The sequence below is a fragment of the Microtus ochrogaster genome, chromosome 26 (genome assembly GCF_000317375.1).
Source record: "Microtus ochrogaster isolate Prairie Vole_2 chromosome 26, MicOch1.0, whole genome shotgun sequence".
Lineage (NCBI taxonomy): Eukaryota > Metazoa > Chordata > Mammalia > Rodentia > Cricetidae > Microtus > Microtus ochrogaster.
In genome coordinates this window covers 5,184,385-5,205,288 of record NC_022025.1, presented here as the reverse complement: position 1 = coordinate 5,205,288, position 20,904 = coordinate 5,184,385, and the positions used below count along the sequence as shown (strand labels likewise).

General features: G+C 38.5%; 1 protein-coding gene across 1 annotated transcript in view; it reads left to right on the top strand.

Moving 5' to 3' along the window:
• Window positions 1-20,904, top strand: part of Grm3 (glutamate metabotropic receptor 3) — a 222,005-nt gene that overhangs the window by 112,656 nt on the left and 88,445 nt on the right. The window contains exon 2 of the mRNA XM_013350444.2: window positions 3,886-4,494. Within this exon, the coding sequence (XP_013205898.1) occupies window positions 3,994-4,494 (501 nt within the window). The 5' untranslated portion in view covers window positions 3,886-3,993. The remainder of the gene's footprint in view (window positions 1-3,885; window positions 4,495-20,904) is intronic.

Here is a 20,904-nt window from a genome sequence, read left to right as displayed (position 1 = left end):
TTCAGAGGGCTGTGACAGAGATGCCCAAGCAAAACAACTGAGGGAGGGAAAGGAATTTTTGTTCAGAGTCGCAGACGTTTCCATCCATGGGCACTACTGGTTTCTGGTGCCACTGACTCCATGTATGCTGAGGAACAAGCATCCTGATGGACACCATGTGGTAGAACGCTTACCTACTGGCTTAGTCAATTGCCTAACGGCAAACAACATACTATGAGACAGACAGACAAGAAGGGCAAGACAATGTTCCAAAACATTCCCCAGTGGCCAACTTTTGCCCATCTGGTCCCACCGTATCCTTTTACCATCTCCCATTATGTCATTATATCATGAATTCCTCAAAGCATTTATCTATTGATTAGGTCAGACCCTCCAAGATTCAAACACTTCCCAGCAGCCCATCTGCCTTTTCTCTGACAACTAAGCACTCATAATGAGTCTGTAGGGACAGTTCATATCAAACCATGAAAGGTTCTCAAAGACCTCTGGGACATTAGCCTGTTTGGCCTCTTCCTTCCCTCAGCACCTTCCCTCAGAAAGAGAAAGGAATTTCCCGTCATGTTATTGTTCTGTACTCTGGGCCTTAAATGCCAATATAGCTCCAGCATCACATTATTCTAGGGGGAAAAATGGAAGTCTAAGAACAAGAGTCCTGTCTTTTTTGTCTATAAATCTAGCATCTGAAAATTTACGGCAATGATCAAATTGAGTATGCTAGGTTAACAACTTTTTTGGGCAGACAGGATTTGAACACTCTTTGAAATCCAGCAGTAACTTAGGTCTTTTTTTTTTTTTTCTGGGAAAAGTGAGAATCCTTTCAGACTTTAGACCTCCCTCTTCTTCTCCCCAGGAAAAACTACTTATTCATTGAATCAAGGTGGGTTTCAGTTCTCAAACCAATTCTCCAGGCAAAGCCAGGGGAGGAAGGAAAATACGTATTAGCATAGCCGGAGCACAGAAGTGTTTTCTGCCCACGTATTCCAGGGGTGATATTCATAGCAAACCTCTGAGATTCCATTAATGCAATGATTAATAAAACATTACTGAGCAGGTTGCCCACAGAGAGGCCTACACATGCTTGTTTATAGTTGACACGTCACTCAGCATCCCTGAATGGAGAATTTAGTAGAGCTGCAATCCTCCAGCTGCATTCAAATGTGACTAGCAGGGAACCTGTTTGTCTAGGGACCAAGCTGCTTCTGATTTACAATGAACAGAACCCTCAAAGCAGTTTCTGCCTTCCTCACAATCTGATAAGCTGTTACACAGAGATAAACATTTACATTGGATTAAGCATGTTCATCTATTTTTCAATGTTATTTTTTTTTAATTTCCTCTCTCTTTCAGCTTTTAGGGCTTCATTTTAAGTAATGTTAAGTAATTTACAAATTATACATAACCTTAATCATTATAAATTCTACTTTAAGGAAAAGGTAAAAAAGAAAATACTAAGAAAGTGGGTTTAAACATTATTTTAATTGATTGTTAAATTGTAATTGTGTTAGACTACATTATATTTTACTTAAAGATGCCTACATTATGTTGCCTAAATAAAATTATTTTGCACGAAATCACTAGTCAGCTTGTATTGGAACTCTGAATATCTAAGTTTTCAATTTCTACAGTATACAGCATAAGTAGGTTGTCTTTGGGGCAAGTACTTATAATAACACCCACACTAAAGGAAATTCATGATATTCTTACCTCCAAGATTATTTTTAAATGACAGAAATACTTGGCGAAAACAGAAATACTTTTCTGTTACTCTTGACTTACACAAACATACTTTTAAGAATCAAGAATGTTACTTGATAACCAAGACAACGTTATTTACTTTGCAGCTAACTAGGTGCATCTATATTCTAGGTGTCTAACTAGGGCCTAGTACATATACAGTAAGTATTCAATAAATATTTGACCTGAGTCTATTAAATCTTTGAAACTTTAAAATAGGATAATGTGTATGCTTTCGTTGACATAAAAACCTAGAAGTAAGTGCAGGTCCATTTATGGTTTTGTTTGAACCCAACTTCACTGCGAATTACAAATCCAAAGAAAACATCTCTTTTTGCTTGTATGTGGTTGGTATGTCTTATCCAAAATGCTCAAGGCCAGAATTATTTTAAATTTCATATTCTTGGGGAAATTTTAAAATATTTACAGATTCATAATGCAATATCTTGATGATAGAACCCAAATCCAAATATGAAGTCCATTTGTGCTTCATATATACATCAAACTCATTTCATGGGGCAATATTTTAATTAATAGTCCTGTGTGTTGAGCTGTGGCCTGTTACATGTACTTAGGAGTATAATTTATTGTACCGTATCCATCCTCAAGTTACAGATATTGTAGCACTTCATATTTTCAAACTAAAAATTCTCAGCCTATAAAAATTCTCAAACATTCCCTTATTTTGTGCCTGCTAGCTGCAGTCTTACTGTGGAAGCAGGCAAATGGGGAGAGCATGTGGTAAGTAGACAGCTAATGAGATTAAAACCATGCATTTCCCTGTTTACGCCTTTTGCCATGCTGGGTGTTAAGAGTATAGCTTATTTGTAAATAAGGTTGTCATGGTCCTGTATAACCCTTCACAAAATAGTCGTGGAATATGTAAAGAGCATATCAAGTCCTAGATACACAAAATAGCACACACACACACACACACACACACACACACTCTACCTGCCGAGCAATCATACCTGTATGTGCCATTACCTTTAAAAGTCACATGCTGATTCCCCTGAGATGCTCTTTTCCTCAGAGCCCTTTCTCAAAAGGCAATTAAGTTTCCAGCTGTCTATAACGTTTTCTTTGAGGAGTTGGTGTCATACTCCCTTACATTCAAAAAAATGTCAGTAATTTTTAAAGATACATGGCAAACCTTTTTGAATTAATTATTCTCTCTAATTAGGCAAATAAAAGTGTGCGTTTATAGAGCAATTCCTGTATCTTCGTTATTCATGATAACGATCAGTATCTTTTGCCTCCTAGTGATGGCACTTATACTTCAAAGAGAATTGTACACAACATCAAAGGAACCAGACATTGATATGTAAGCACAATTTAAAAATAGCTCTCCGGTATCAACTCTGAAAAGAAATTATTGTCTTAAGAATTCCTGGGGCCCTGTGGCAGAGACTCGAGGCTAACCTGGAACATTCCAGTGACTGCTGTCATCATCACAGAAATTGACACCTAAACAAATGAACTTAACAAAATTCAGAATAGTCTGTGTTTCGAGAAAACAATTTATTCTTTGCCCACGTGGTCAAAGTACCAGGAAGCTGGACTTTAAAGGGAACTGCTCTCACGACACTAGAGAAATGTCAAAAATGTTGAAGTAGTACCAAAGAGGGCTGTGGCTTCAAAGAGGTTGGCCAGAGAGATTCTTCTATTCTCATGGCTAACTGGAAGAGTGTTGAAAAAAAATGAAGTGGGCAGAACTCTCAATGGCAGATTTCTGGCTTGAGAACCTAGATACAAATATAAGGGGTCATTTATTACATGCAGACTTTGTGGATGGTTGAGAGACACATGACTAAAACTACTCAACAAGTAATCAGTGTTGGAGTTATGTCTCATTGAAATGGTAGTTCAAGCCATGAACACAGGAAAGTTGGCACAGAAATAGGGAGGAGGAACTGGGGAGTGAGGGTGTTATTAGATTTGAGGTGTACCCAGAAGCAAAATGAGAACATAAAGGTAGTTACGTATTAACAGGAAGATAATAGTCAAAATGTCAATAAAGGTTAACTAAAAGAAGCTCCCAAGTTGGTTTGTCCAATTTAGGAACCTATCAAAGATCTTAGTGAGAAACATCTGTATAATTATTACTGTTTTTAAAAATCATTTTTGTTCATACAACTTTTATCTCTTCAGGAATTCGGTGAAGGGCTCTTTTAGCCCACTCCTCCCTTATCTGAAGGACAGGCCAAAGATCCCACTTGGAAATGAGAGAAGACTAACAGGCAACATTGGCTTCCCCCAATGATATCTCCAAGAGATACAGAAACCGGATTCATGAAGATGTTGACAAGACTCCAAATTCTTATGTTAACTTTGTTCTCAAAGGGATTTTTACCCTCTTTCGGGGATCACAACTTTATGAGGAGGGAAATTAAAATAGAAGGTGACCTTGTCTTGGGTGGTTTATTTCCTATTAAGGAAAAAGGCACTGGAACAGAAGAGTGTGGGCGAATCAATGAAGACCGCGGTATCCAACGCCTGGAAGCCATGTTGTTTGCTATTGATGAAATCAACAAAGATGATTACTTGCTACCAGGAGTGAAGCTGGGTGTTCACATTTTGGATACGTGTTCAAGGGATACCTACGCATTAGAGCAATCGTTGGAGTTTGTCAGGGCATCTTTGACTAAAGTGGATGAAGCTGAATATATGTGTCCTGACGGATCATATGCTATTCAAGAAAACATGCCACTGCTCATTGCGGGGGTCATTGGTGGCTCATACAGCAGTGTTTCCATACAGGTAAGACTGACAAATGCTACTGCAAACAGATGTGTCTCTTTTCTTTTATGTGGCAGGAGAACAGCATTAGATGGTGCTAATAATTTCATCAATGGATGGTATTAATAATTTAACTTTTAGTTTCTATGGGTATTTAATAATATGTTTTAATATAGAACATTCGACCATTGGAATATTGAAGTATATTAGCTAGCTACAACAACTAAAGTGCCCCCAATTTTAGTGGCTTAACACAACTATTTATTAATATACAGTCTGAAGATCAGCTAAAGTGGATGAGTAGAGACTCAGCTATGAGCGACTCTTCCCAAGTTGTCTCCTTTCTTCTTCCTGTACACAGTGATCTAGTCTCAGAATGACTTTAGGGTGATGCCCAAGATGTAGCAGGATGCAAGTACCACTTCTTAAGTTCCTTCCAAACTTCTCTGCTGTATCATATCTGTTACTATCCCATCAGCAGACACAACTCACAGGGCTCAAAGTCAAGGAATAAGAATGCCCTGCCCACAGTACAAATGATGCAAAGTTATAATGTGGTCCTTATAAGCTGAATTATATTTGGACCTATTCATGCTATCAATCACAAGAAGGTATGGTATCTCTGCACTCTATTTTTCATACAATTTTTTGTTCTTGTGTCCAGAAATTGCAAATACAAAGAATTTCTCAGGGAAAGTATATTCAGAGAAGCCAAATAATGACCAGAAATTAGGGAGACAGAATTTAGCACACAACATAAATTAGATAAAAAGCTGATAAATGCTCTCATAACTTCATTAGAAAAAGAACACAAGCCTCAGATGCCTGCGGTGCTCACTCACAAAGCCACAGAATCTTAGAGCTGAAAAGGCCGAGAAGTCATCCAGCTCAATTTCCTCATTTTCCCAATTCCCCAAAAGACTGGCTGCACAAAAACTCCCATCTGTAGGTGGAATGAGAGCTAGACCTTCGATTGATCTTTTGTGCTTTCAGCTACCCCATATGAGTTCTATATGCTACTTGAAATTCAATTTTTTTTTTCTGGTGAGAACGCTAATGTCACAGTAATCAAAGGCCATGATTCTAAGAGGAGCCATACTCTACCTCTTACTAAATTACTATAATAAAAGCCCAAGTATTAGAAGAAGAGATAGGATATGTTCTTTATATGTCACAATTTTGCTTTAAAAGACTCTATTTGAATTGGCCTAGCCTTATTTTTATATTCCAGATTTCTGGCACTTAAAATTCCGTGTATAATTCTGTGCTGTTCTAAATGAGCTATTTCAAATTTCTTCCCTTCTTCAGAGCACATAATCATATTGTGAGTAATTTGGATAATTGGTTTTTCATAAACATCCTTTAACTTTATTAGAAGGGTAGAAAATATTGCACATCTCAGAGCAGATCATGTAAATTTTGCCATTACTTTTATACTTGAGTCCAAAAGAGGTGAAAATTTCTGTTTGGAGAGGATAAATTTTAAGGTCTACATCTAACACACTTCGATAACAATTTCACCAGCCAAGTGTCAAACGTTTTCTAAGTACATTCAATAAAGAATTACATATATGCTGTTTGGGACATTTGTTTTCCCTGCAGTAAATTTTAACTCTGCATGTGTCCATAATCATTTCTTATAACTATTTAACAAGCTACCTTGCAAATGTTTATCCTCTTTGACCTTGTTCTTTTGATGTGTCCATAATCATTTCTTATAACTATTTAACAAGCTACCTTACAAATGTTTATCCTCTTTGACCTTGTTCTTTTGATACTGTGCACTCTTCCGAAGAAGTCAGCCTAGTTTAAAGGGAAGAAAAGATATATGTACATTCAAAAAAAATACCATATATGCTATCAAGAGAAGCCATGTCTCCCTTATCAAAATGCCTGATTTGCTACTGTGTTCACTGGCTGTGAGCTCAGGACCACTGTGGAATATTGAGAAAGTGTTCACGGTGTACACAAGGTAAGAAATGAAGATGGCTGACATGACAGAAATTGTACGGAAACAGGTAATCAGCCACATATAAAACAATGTGAATAAACACAGCATCTTCACAAGCTAGTCAGAAAGGCATGACAAGTGTCCGTGTGCAAGGAGACAAAGATCTCACTAAAGAACAAGGAAATGAATTAGAGAGGAAAGGACGGGACACAGGGTTCTGTTCTTTGTGGGAATTTAAAACACTTCTGGACATTGCTCAAAAACATCTCTGGAGAAGTTCCCTGAGCATCTTTTATGACTATCAGCCTCTGCTTCCATGACTACTGTGGTCATACATCCTAGTGACTGGTGAGAGCAGGAAGCTGGTAGTACTGCCCTCAATCTTTAAATACGTAGACTTTCTGAATAGTCACCAAAGCTTGAACTGGAAGAGAATAAAACTAAGTAGAAATAAATGACCACAAATCCATCACACAGTTTTAAATGCCTACCATCTAACTTTAGCATCCAGGCACAGACCAGAGCCCAGAGTTTCATGTTGAAAAACAAGCGATTGAGAAAGATCTTAGAGAGGGACATTCTGCATTTCCCTTCTGTGAGTCCCTCAGCTGTTTAGACTTTGTAATGTTCCTGTCTTGGTGACTTCTGCGTTGGTGTGAAAGAGGGGACACCATGTAAGAGAATAGATGCATTTTATCTCACGGTTTCAGAGGGTGTGTCTTGGCAGGGAATTCATGGCAATTTTATAGCTCTGGGAACATGTGATACAGGCTTCCCATTATGGTAGAACAGGAAGCAGAGTAAGTTAAACCAGACCATAGGGCAGGCCTATCCCTAGGGGTGCCTTCTGCCAGGTAAGCCCCACCCCCTGAAGGTCCACAACTTCAATAACACTACCAACTGAGGTATAAGCTCTTAAAACTCAACCCAGAGGTAGATAGTTCCAATTTAAACCTTAACTAGTCCTCCATTTAACCTGGATGGCTTTGTGGTCCAAATTGCTTCAAAGGGAGTTTCCTCTCCAGCTTCATCTTCTCATTAAAGGAGATTCTCCGGAAGGCAGTAAAGGAGGCACCTCCTGCGATGTTAGTGACTGTTGGGCAGTGTTAGTGAAAAGTATTTGGAATGCAGGATTCTTAATGACTTGCTGGGTTAAGCTCTATCACTGTCACATATTATTATTCTCCCAATGTGATCATTAAGGACACAGAGTGGTCCCTTTATAAACCAGCCACATTGATTTCTTAATTCAGTCATCAATGAATGCCGGCATCCAAATACTTCTACATGAGTAAATGTACTTGGGAGATCTATCCACATTCTCCAGTGAGCAGGTTTCTTTTCAAAGTATTGTGAAGACTGTCCTGGTGCCCTCCATAAGCCTCTAAGACTCTCACTTCAGGGAATAGAGTGTTTCAAGAAAAGATTTAAATCTATTGCCTTCAGCTAGGCAATTGTCTTTATGGTACCTACTTAGAAGCAGTGTTTATGTTTGTGACTTTTCGAATAAGCTACAATTAGCTTCTGAGATGCCCAATCAAAATGTTCTTCCCTGAGATGTTTCTAAACAGAAGACGCTCTGTTTCCCCAGCTAATCTTGACCACGTGGAGCGTCTTCTACTCAACACACGGCAGGTGCACGATGACCTGGTTACTGCTTTGCCCCTTAGTGCTAAAGTAACCGCAAAAAAAAAAATTGAGATTTGGGTTTAAAAGCCTCTAAAAGTTGAGCTCTTAGAAAGTGTAAAAGTTTGACAATACAATAGGAAGAGGTCAAAAATAATTATGAGCAGAAAAAGAATGGAGTGGAACAAGAGAAAGATTTTAGTTCTATTTAAACAGATAAGCTGTTTTACCCTCCCCTTGGTGAGATGCTTTCTTATATACTAGTGGGTAGTATCTACAGACGTCCAGAAACAAAACGCTGTTCTCATTTTATACCTAAATGCTAATGTTGCCTGGCTATCTGCTTGTCTTACCAAAAGCCTACTCCTTTATGCTCAGCTCAAATTCTGTCCTCATTAAGAAATCATTACTAGGCTCCTTCTAATTCCTTCGGTTCTAGTTCATTAAATGATTTGTTCATTTACATTTCTATTAAGGAATCGCATGTCTTTCTCTGTATGTTGCCGGCACCTGAAATAGGCTCTCAGCAAGGCAGGGAGTAAATGTTTCCCACAAATTCCAAGAATTAACATATGATAAACTGTTACATTTCCAAAACATGGAAAATCCCAAGATGAGTATTGGATTGGGGTCACAACCATTACCCTCTATGCTAGACCATAGTAAGAATTGAGCTTTTTTCCTGAAGTGGGAAACTGAGTGTCATATACAAGACAGATGAGGAGCGGGATGAATACCCTCCTCTCCCCACAAGATGCCTTCATCTGAGAGCATCCTGCAGGCTAACACACAATTGGTTCTCAGACAGACAAGTCTAAAACTACACCCACCTGGATGACTGGGACCATGGCAGAGAAGTTGAGGACCCCATCCTGACTTTCATTTGGCTCTGTGTGGTCTCTCCACAGAAAGATTATATACAGAGCTGGGCCTGGTGGTACAAACCTGAAATTTTGGAGGCAAAGGAAGGAGAATTGAAAGTTCAAGTGCAGACTGAATTAAAGAATGACAATCAAGGTTAGGCTGAGCAAATCAGGAAAGGTCTATCGGAAAACTGAAAATAAGTAAACAGGGTGCAGATATAGTTCCACGGTAGAGGTGTTACTTAGCATGCTTCAGGCCCAAGGTACAATCAATATATAGCTTCAGAAGACCTCTTAAATGCCAGACACTCTGATACTGTTTATTTGCCATACGGGGAAAGAGCACGATTCTGTTCTCACGGGAGACAAAGGACAGCAGTAAAATTTGCTTATTAACTTATTAGCTGAAAAACTAAAACGAGAGCTGCATTTAGTGAGCTTAATGTTGCAACTGTGTTTATGGCAGGAAAAAAACTAAGTGTTCAGTGTGTCTCTCTAGAAAATATTCAACATGGTGATTGAAATTCTGAGTGCAACCTGCCTAAGAGCTTTTAACCTCTCACGTCTAAGCTAGAGACATCAGTACTTGGCTAGCAGGTCTCATTTTTCAACCTATTCATTTTTGTTGGGTTTTGTTTCTTTCACCAACTCTAGCCCAGTCAAGAGGAATAGTTTTAAGAGGAACCTAGATGCCAAAAGATGGCACCAAGCAGAAATTTCTATAAGTTTGTGATACTCCACCCCTTGTGCCCAAAGCATATACTCATCATTTCTTCTCACAAGAAAGCTCCAGAAACATCCTACTTGAAAGTTGTCTCAGTCACTGCGTTTTCTTCTCAGCATTCCTTCCCATTCTAGAGCAACCTAGCAACGCTGATTGTTTTAAGACCACCTATTGCTCTTGCTAGGCTTTACAAAATAAAGGGCAATGGTATTCAAGGGCTTTATCACAGGGAGGGAGGCACCAGCAATAATAATTAATGGTGCTTTTGCTAATATTGCTTTATTGTAGAAATTTCTCTCCATGGGTAATTACCTAAGTTACACTATATTTCCTTTTTTCTTTGAGGTTAATTTGTTTCATAATTAATTCCCCTTCTGATATATATATATATATATATATATATATATATATATATATATATATATATTACGAAACTAGTGAGAGACAAAAGGCTGCCACCAAGACCACTATGCATAGGGTGTAAATTCATAGGAAAAGAATACCCTTTGGCTGTGAACCATCTTTATACTATAGATCTCTGTCCATGATGGACATCATGGGATAAAAAGCAAAGAGCAGAGACATTCCTAAAATGTTAACAAATACTTTGTGACTACAGATAACTAAGTAAAATGGTTGAAATAAGACTCCTGACACATTTAGCTAAACCTAAGAAATTACTGTTTTAATGATACAAAATTTTCTTTCCGAATTACCATTATCTATGTCCCCTTTCAATGAATCAATATATACAAGTTTCGGTATGCTAATACAGTCAGAGTCAACCCTTAGCAGTTTATCATGATGAAAGTCCACTGATTTAATGTAGTTGAAGTGCTTTTTTCCTAATCCTTTGGAAAATGCAGGTGAGGACTAACAGTGTTTTTCCAATTAGTGAACTGGGGGATTTAAGCACAATGTCCCCCAAACACCTGCAGTTAAACTCTGAGCAAACCCTGATACTCCAGGCTGTGTATCAGTGGGACTTCAAACACGAAAATTATAATGTCGCTATTTTTGACAACACCACCTGGCATATTATGGAAATCCCTCTGTTACTGGTGACAAAGTTTTAATTCTTGCCAGCTCTTTGACTTCATATCCAAGGTTGGGAAATGTAGCACAGGAGAAAATACAATAGCAGCAAGACTTTCAAACATGATGTTCTAAATATAGATCAGGGTTTTTCTGCCAAGTGGTCAGAAGGGTAAAACATTTTGAGATATTTGCCACCAATTACTACAGTGGAACAGGCCAGGTGTGCATGCCAGGGTGACATTTGGGTATGTCACCTAGTACCCAGTGATTTTCTCCATGGAATACAAACTGGGTAACGAAACACTCTCAAGGTAGAAAACATGCCATAGAACACATGATATACAGTTTGTGGAATTTGTCTATAAAAGGCAAGGTTTGATTGGCATTTAATGGACAGATGAATTAATCATATGTTACCTTTGTTCACAAAGTAGATTTTCAATATTTCATTTGTATCAAATTTGAAACAATATAACAATTAATGTCAGCAGCTGCTTCAACTGCCAGAGTGGGCTATTTAACTCTCTGTAGTACAGAAAGTCTTGTTTTATCCATCTCTTCTGAGCTGCTCTCAGGAAGTTATTTTAACTTTTAAAACTTTTCAGCCTTCTCACACTTTCCAACAACTATCATAGCTTACGACCTGCTTCCTTCCAGGATGGTGACCAACCAATGACGCAAACCAAAGAATAGGTTTCTAAATGATTACTATCAACCAATTGAAATAAGCTTTAGGATAGCTAATTTCTTTCTCCAAAACCTCAGTCTTAATACATCCACTAAGCTGTTCAGAGTTCCATGGAATTACATGCTTTCAGGCCATCGAGAATTTAGTCTACGTCAGAACAAGTGTTCTTGACCTAGTGACTTTCATGTTGGAATCTATCCACTGTCATATTTTTAAAATGTATATCATTCCTATACAACTTTTTAGTTTTTAGATCTGAAATAATATAGGTCAAAATAACCATAATTGACTATAAAACCTTTGGCTGTCCAATTACTGTCCCTGATCTTTTGAGGCACAGGCTCTCTGGGGACCAACCTGATAATAACAAAGCTTCAGGCACCCTCCCCACTGTTTGAGTTCTCTCAAATAGTTCTACCCAAAGGCCTGGCCCCTCCTATCACTTTCTGGAAAACCCCTATTTATGCTTCAAGTGGACCCTTAAACATTATGACCTGCCTTATCTCATCTGAGTTGCTCTTTGCATTTCAGAATGTGATCCTTCTATTTTCCTTTACCTACAAATGAGGCAGTGAGAGCGTAGGTGTAATTTTTGTTTATTTTTAGAAAAAATCTACATTTAGGAAAATGCCTTGAACAGACATCATCTTTGCCACCTATAAAGGTGTTTGTTTGTTTTTAACCTTAGGTGAATCGGTAAATAAATATTTCCCATATATTGTTATTTAATCCATATGTAACTTCATAAATCTAGAATTACTTTTATTCCCTTTTTACAAGTGATGAAACTGATGCCTACAGAATGAAATGATGTTGCCTAAATTCACCAGGCTACTCGAGATGAAGCTGGGCTTAAAATGCTGCTCTGGTCCTGGGTGCTGAACCACACTGCACAGTTCACTTCTTTTTTTGCCTAGTAGCTTTGCTCAAACAACACAATTAAAAAAGAAATCCCAAATGACATAGTTCTGTTCCTCTAAATGATACCATGTGTATCCCTTTTCCTTGAGTTAGTGCAGGACCTCAAAAATGACCCGTAACCACATACACAACCATCAGGTTATCATCCTCAGTTCCCCAGAGTTTTTACTTCTGGTTAGCAACCAAAATCGCTGAGAATGTCTTTTTATTAATGATTATCTTTGTCATATCATTGCTATACAAGTAACTCTGGGGCTTGAGAAAAACGTAGCTCAAGTTAGCTTGCGACTCTGTTAAATTTTCAAGAGACATTCCCCCAAATCAATAGCTAAGGCACAGAAGGATGTTTCTGACATGTCTTTCGGTGTTCGGCACCCTGGGAGTGCATTTGTAAGCCTAACTGCGCAACATAATTGTTGGATAAGATACCACAGACCCTCTTGCTGCTGTATGGAACCCAAACCAGCTCAGTTTTGTGGAATCTCCTGAAAATTAACTCATGGAGAAAAGGGGAGTCATCAAGGAAACAGATTCAATGCTTCTTTGGGTAAAATGATTTTTTTATTATGTAACAATCTGCTAAGTCTTAGTGGGAAATATTCCTGAGATAGTTCTGTGACAATAAGGGAAGAAGACAGACCCTTCAGTGGGGAATGGCATTGTCTCAGCAAAAACACCGACTCTTTTTGATGTCTGTCTTCTGAAACAATAGGACCCAAGGAACCTTTCTTGCTCTAAATATCTTTTCAGTCTGATCAATAAGCCATGAGAATGGGAGAAGAGAGGATCTTCACGACTCATCAATCCCTTGCTTTTAAATGAGGAAAACAAAAGCATACGATGATCCAGATTTCAGAACATAGATGCTAAGTGTTAGGGACCATCTTTAAGGTCTTTTTCTTGAACCACCATTGGGACTATGCCAACATGAAAAATGGCAAGAAACATCTTTGAATCATATATTTTCAAAACCCTTGTAATGCAAACATGGGTGGCTTTTACATGTTACACTGAACAAACAAGAATTCATTATACTTATCATATTATATAATTTTCTAAATTAAAATTAACCCTAGTCTTTTTATAATTTTTTTATGAAAAAAGTGTTTCCAGATGTGCTACAGATAATGTGGCCAGAAGAAAAAAAATGACAAATCCATTTTTGCAATAACAGTATGATTGGCAGCCTTTATGGGCGGCTAACTCATGTGATGTGAACAGCTTGAATTCCTCAGGCAGTTTCTCAACTACCAACCACCTCCAGTCCCAGTTTAAAATACAAGCCAATCTGGCCTTCTGTACAGCTAATAGTTGAATTTGATGTGTCTGAAAAGGAGGGGCACTGGGGTTTCTTGACCTCCCAACTTCTAGAACGTTTTACCTGGCCACTGGGCTATGAACAAGCAGATGGTTCAAAGTGCTGCCCTCGGTGATTCTCGCCCGGGCTTATCTATAAGCATTTAATTAAAAGAACTAAATAAAACGTTCAGCTCTGCATGCGTTACAGAACCATTAAAGGTGTAGGCTTATTCTTAGAAAACAGCCCCAAAGAGATATGGACTATTAAGAGCATAGAACAAAAAGGCAAACCTACTGAGGTTATGATTGTTAGTACTCCAGATTCCTGAGAGCACAGCAATTCTTTCTTTTTCGAATGTATATAGTTCAGCCCTGGAAATAGCATCTTTCTTGGAAGTGCTTGGTGCCTCTTTCCATCTGGAATTTTGGTAGCTCAGCATCAGTCCACATAAAGCCAGTTGCTGCTTGCCTTTAATATATCAACACAGACGCAGAAGCCTGTGCTATGGCCGTTCTGAAGATAATTCCCATGGGAGAAAATCACATTAGCAAGTACTTATTTATATAAAACTCCAAAAGTGCATGGTCTTTGTTTTTTCTTTGTTTTGCTTTGTTTTTCCAAAATGGCATTATGCCAAGCAGAAGGCCTAAAGCTCATGTGTGGCATTTCAGGGAGAATCTGAGCAAAAGGAATGACCACAAGACTTGACATGGGTGTCACAGGTGACTCAAAATATTTCCAATTGATGGTCTCTTTTTACATAGCATGAAAGGAATGGTAGACACCCTAGAGTATTTCCCAGAGTTCATGTTCTTTTGTTCTTCATGATCAGAGTATCACCAAAATAAAGGCTGCCACCTAGAAAAGAGCCTCTGACATTGACAATTGTCAAGAGATACGATTTCCAAATAACCAAAAGCTTTTGGTTATTTAATCAAAAATAAATGTCAATATATCTGTGACTTATTAGTCTACAATGAAAACGTACTTCACTTTCTAGTTCAGAATAAATTCAAGGCCCCCCAAAATGTATGTTCCCAAGTAACTTTTGGGTCTAAAACTAATATGAGTCAACTGGATGGGCCAGAGAACAAAAGCACTTGTCACCACCGGACCTAACAATCTACACGGTAAAAGGGGAAAACAAGGTCTTGCCAGTTGTCCGCTGACCTCCATGCTCACACTGTGGCTGTGCATGCACACGTGCATACATGAGTGTGCTCACACACACTATAAATAAGTGTAAAACAGCAATGTGTGCTGCACATGGAAAGCTTTCTGATGTGAACCAGTGTTTGGCTAGTAGTATCATCCCACAATTAGAACTGGTTATGGGGAAAACAACATTTCATATATTCCCAAAGCAAGAATAAAAAGGGAACAATTGATGTGATTGCTTAGAAATCTGTACACAATGCATTTGTAACCAGAGAAAACTTACCTTGCCTAAAGACCTTAGGATCAACTCATCTGTTGACATTTGTCTAAGACATATGCTTATTTGAGGGCAATTTAAGCGTGTATGATCTGATTAACCCAACTTTATGATAAGGCCCTTAATTTGTTTTATAGTCCTTAGGGAACAGGTGTAGTGACAAACCCAGCTGATGTAGAACTGACTTCCTTTTGCCTGTTCATAAACACATAATTTGGAGAAACTGGTTTTAATGGTATGAAAATTATTGTTGCAGATCCTAAAGGTACAAATTAATTTCCTATGCATCACTTTATTTTGATAAAAAATAAAACTGAATACAATTAATGAAGAATTTACCCTGCACATCAGATTGCATATTGGGAGTAGGGATGTGATGGTAGCTTTACATTGTTCTCTAGATCTAGCCTTTGGCTCCTCCTATCGCAGAAAATTACCCCTTCAATCTCAGTTCATTCAGGTAACAAACATACTGGAGCACCCCAAGGTCTGAGAGGCATTGAGGAGATACCATCATGGATTAAAATGCACATTTCCTGCCCTAAAGTTCTGGTAAATAGCACAGAATTTACCACATTTCATTTGTGATATTTATAGGCTGAAGATCTCATCCTCCAAGCACTAAGTTCCCAGTAGATTCTAGGAAAAATCATTTTTATCACTGTAGATGGTCAGTCCACAAACAGTTGTTAAGAAGCCACGATGAAGTATAGCCAGATAAATTTCAAAGGATGCTTTTGCTTACAAGAAATGATTGTTCATGCTCCTCAAATAAAGGGGTTTAGTACCTGAGAAAGAAAATCAGACAAACACGGTATCTTACATTATTCCAGCACTGAATTGAGAACTATTGGCAACGAGCTTGGGGCACAGAACGAATAGAGAAGACTGGGAAGATACAGTGGGAGGCCTCAGATTTCCAGGATCAAATACAGCCTCTAACATCTCTCTTAGCACATCGTGTCTCCATGTTTTCGATATATCCAATGGGATAATGGCCTTTGCTACTTCTTAAAGTTATTACATACCCTAAAGGCCAGCATGGTACAAAAACTCTAAAGGTGCAGTGGTGGCACACATAGCTTGGCAGCAGCCAACAGCTCTCTAATTGAACTTAAGACCCAATGAACCAAAGAGAAACCTAGCCAGAGTAAGTGAAGTCATGGATCGTGGAGGAGAAGCTACAACCATTGATTTCCTAACCAGCCTAATCTCTCACTATATTTCAAACGTTAGTCCTTATACACACAGATGAGTGTGTTCTTCACCCATCATCAAAGAACTCTTTGCAACAGACCATTACAAAAAAAAAAAACACACACACACAATTCAAAATGCATATTCATTTTGTTCCAAAGGAAGCATCTATATTCTACTTCCACAACTAAGGCTTAGGGTACTTTGTGGAAGAAGGGGCAGAAAGAATGTAAACGCCAGAGGAACAAGGAGTTTGCTACGAGATTACAGCTCCTAGTAAAGTCAGAAACTACATCCATAAGGCCTCACATCCCAACATGACTACCCAAACATGAACTGAAGAAAGACCATGATAAATGATGCAGACTGCATAGTACAAAGCCTACAATGCCTCAACCCTACACAAAGAACTATAGGCAACTGAGGAGTGCTAAGAATGAAGACATAAGGCTTCTCTGGGGACGAGCACACCTATTAGTTAAACAGACACTTAAGCAACATTAATCAGATTGAGCAGCTTATAATTAGGGATGCATATACATATATGCCTGCAGCAAAAATTGATGAAAACAGAGGCCATGAATTTAAAAGAAAGCAAGGAAAGGAGTATGGAAGGGTTTCAAGAAAAGAAAGGGAAGGAAAAGATGCTGTAATTATAATCTCAAAAATAAAAAAGATAATACGTCTCCAATAGGACAAAAACTGGGACAAAATTTCAGGAATATGAACCTTATTACTGATCTTAAGACTATTCCAAGAATAAGTGTTTGAGAACAGAAACTTAGTGACTAGAATAGTTCTCTGCCTACTTCTGGTGAACTCAGAACTGAATGCCAAGAAAACGAAGAACTCCTTAGTCCATCTTTGACACATTAGCCCACCTTGTTGAATACTTGTGAACTTCAACCTCTGACTTTCATACAGAAAAAGTGTACCTTGTCTCATGTACATTTAAACCCGGAAACTTAGATCTCAGACGATGTCATACCACTTGTTTGCAGAAAAAGAACCTTATCCTCTGCAGAGAGCAGGTTCCGCCTTGGCTTTTCTCTCTGTTGACTGAGTACATTTTGAAAGTCATTTCCCCTTATGGATGTCAGTGTCTTTGACCAAAAAGATAGAAGTTTAGATGACCTGCATAATTCCTTCACGCTCAAACAATTTGATGATCTTGAAGATTATTTTTATTTTTCCAACAGCATTCATGAAAAGTTTAATCCTACTTAGCCACGATATGCACAAGTACCTCTCAAGCTAGACCTGGTGCTACATACTCAGAATCTCATTACTCACCAGACTGAGTCTGAAGAATAATTTATTCAAAGATAGCTCAGTGACATACCAAGTTGGAGGTCAATTTGTTATGTACAGTGAGACCCTGCACAAAAAGAAAATATATGCTTTAAATATCTCTTAAATTTCTGCCTTGTAGATATCTAATTTGTTATCCAACTTCTATCTCTTTTTATTTTGCACAAGATGTCAGGTAATGTCATGAACGCTTTGTTGAAGTCACATCCATGATCCTCTATTGTTCTTCATGGTACTCCAGACTGTAATTCTTCTTCAAATGGCCTAGCCAATGCTGAAAGGGAAACATACTCATCCTAAGCCCATCCTGACTCCTAACGATTGCTTCGTTCATTTCTAAGTATTGGTGCTGTATCTATGTGAACACTGGGAGCTAGAAAATTATCAAAACTGTGCCTGAAATTTATGTCTATTCTTCTTTTATGTTTTCTGAATTTGTCTTCTTCCTCTTCTACCACACTTCACTCCTTCCACTATGGATTTATGAAAATAATTCTATAATTTAATCTTTTCCAGAATTTTCTGTAATGCATCAATAGCAGCAAACTGAATATGATTTTGTGAGCTTTTCTTACATTCTGGAGAGACTTGGTGTGAGATAAATACTTCATATTATCTTTATTTCCATCACCATTTCCATGTTAGATTGCATCTGATTGAGAAGTAAGTGGGGGGGGGGGGTAATATTGGCATCCACTTTTAAAGACAGGATCTCTCTATGAAGCCCATGCAAGCCTCATGCCCCACATTCTTGTGCCTTAGGCCACCCAGGTTCTGTGCTTTTAGATATCCATCACCATAATCCGACATTGTTATACTTACAAAATCAACTTCTTCAGCCATTATCTCCATTCCTACCTACTGTGTCTTCTCTTGAAAGACAAGTCAGAGTAAAAGAAAAGCAATAACAAACCCCGTTTCCATTTCATATTCTGTTTTGTACTGTCTGCACTTCTCATGAGTTCACGCTCAGTTTCACGCTGAGCACAGATACTCCCAACTCATCTATTCCCCTTATTCCTCAATCCTCTCGTGCATCCCATCCACCAGTGGGACTTGGGGATTATCTTCTCTTTCTTATGGGGACTATGTTGTATAAATTATTTTCAAATCCTTCTTTCTCACTTAAACTATATTGCTCAAATAATTTCTACTTATACAAAGGACAAATCTTCTTTGAAAATGCTTTGGTCCAAAACATATAAATAGATCTTGGTTTTCCTCCTTCCTCTCCTACTAATAATAACATAACAGGGTAGCTTTCTTCCAAACTTCACACTACTTCCCCATCTTTAGAAGGTGCTTCCTTTATCATTCAAAATGATGTCCAGTGTGGGAGTTTTCTTCACTTCCTCATGTTTTCTCCAAGAAACCATCTGGCCACTTAGCAAGTCAAGAATGTTCTAAGGGCCCAGTTTTTCAACAAATGAGACAGAGAACTCAGCTGACAACACACTGGACATCTCTCGACCCCAAATTTTCAATTTGACATTAGAAAAAGAAAAGCTCAGAGGTCTGTGGAGAGAATCAGTGGCTGGGTCACTAACTGCATAAACAGTAAACACAAAGCCTGAAAGAGAATCCCGAGAATCCACATGAAGTCAGATGTGGTAGCACACGTCTGTTACCCTACCTCTCTTAGGGCAAGAGAAGAGCTAGAGACAAAAGAACCTCCAAAAGCCTGCGTTTATTTGGAAAGGTAGATGGTAAGCACCATCCCCTGAGGTTTCCCTCCACATATGTACTGTGGCAGGCATGCATTTGCATTCACACACGACCATGCACAAACAAGCACGCCTACTGACATCAGGTATGTAGTGGATGATATTCACCAAGCTCTACTGCTATTCCTTTATCTTGTGGTCTCTGTGGCTGAATATTTCCACACTTCAAGTCTCAAAATGATACCCACACAGTAGAGGTATAGAGGGAGATAGAAGAGCACAGTCATGGTCCTGACAGCCAAACACCTAGTTTGGCATTTTGATTTTCTGCTATGCTGTAACTGTAAAACTATGGAAAGATCTCATGAGTTTGTAGAATTCATCTTTGTATGTTGAAATGAAAATAATATTTACATCAAAAGGCCTTCATAAATACCCAAAAAGAAAATACATGTGTGGATTTAGACATACACCTACACACAAGCACACACACACAGTCATTACAAATGGTCATAGATTTTTATAAGTGGATCCATAAAAATGCAAATACCAAAGTTTGAATATTGTTCTGTAGAAATAAGATTAGACTGAGGAGGGAGGAAAAGAAGAAGAGAATAATAATCTTTCTTCTATGGTATCTACTTACAAATTCAGAATTATTACTTTTATAACTAAGGAAACTAATTTTAAATGAACAGTTCACCATAATAAAGAATATTTTGATACTTTAACCTATTATTAATTTGTTGTAAATGTGTTTATAATGTAAGTCTGAATAGCATTTCTTCATATTATTGCTCCATGTTGTTCAATATAGATGACATAGTTAATGTTGTACATACAAAAGTTCCATCCTTATATCTTACCTCAGCAAGTCTGCCTTGTTTTTCTAGAGCACACATGCAGGAGAGCATATAGAGCCACAGTAAAAGCAATGGCAATTGTCAGTCTCTTATACGAGCTCACCGCTTTCTCAAGCAGCTTCAGCTGACACCACACTTTCTCAGTACAGCTAAGGTTCATGCTGCCATTATGTTGGAGCTAACTCACTCTCTTGTGCAGCTTTTCAAACCATAAGTTGTTCTCAGACATTTTGGAGAGCAGACATATCGCCATAAGGATCTAGCAGTCAAAAGACAAGAACGTTTTTATCTTGAACACTTCCTTACCCCTTTGGGAGAAGAAAATTTCAACAACTTGGGAACTATGGTTCCTCACTTCCAGGAAATAATGCCTCTGGGTATATTTTTGTTTAGTTTCTCTCATTTTATGTCTCCCTAGAGGATTCAAGTTCTAGTGACTCCAACTTGAAGATAATAAAAGCATTGCCTGGAGAAGAAATGACCTTTCTTCTGCTACCCAAAATATCCAGGTTCTGCACAGAAAGGGATTGCATCAGCACAGTTGCCATAGTGGCACATAAGTCCAGTGGAAGTCAGGTACTAGGAGTAATGACAGTACCAATTCAGGGCCGCCTGCACTTAGCCTGAATAAGAAAAAGCATCCCTGTGCTCTGACAGGTCAGTGTAGGCATGTCATCCCTGTGCTCTGATGGGTCAGCGTAGGCACGCCATCCCGGTGCTCTGATGGGTAGTGTAGGCACGCCATCCCAGTGCTCTGATGGGTAGTGTAGGCACGTCATCCCGGTGCTCTGATGGGTAGTGTAAGCACGTCATCCTTGTGCTCTGATGGGTAGTGTAGGAATGCCATCCC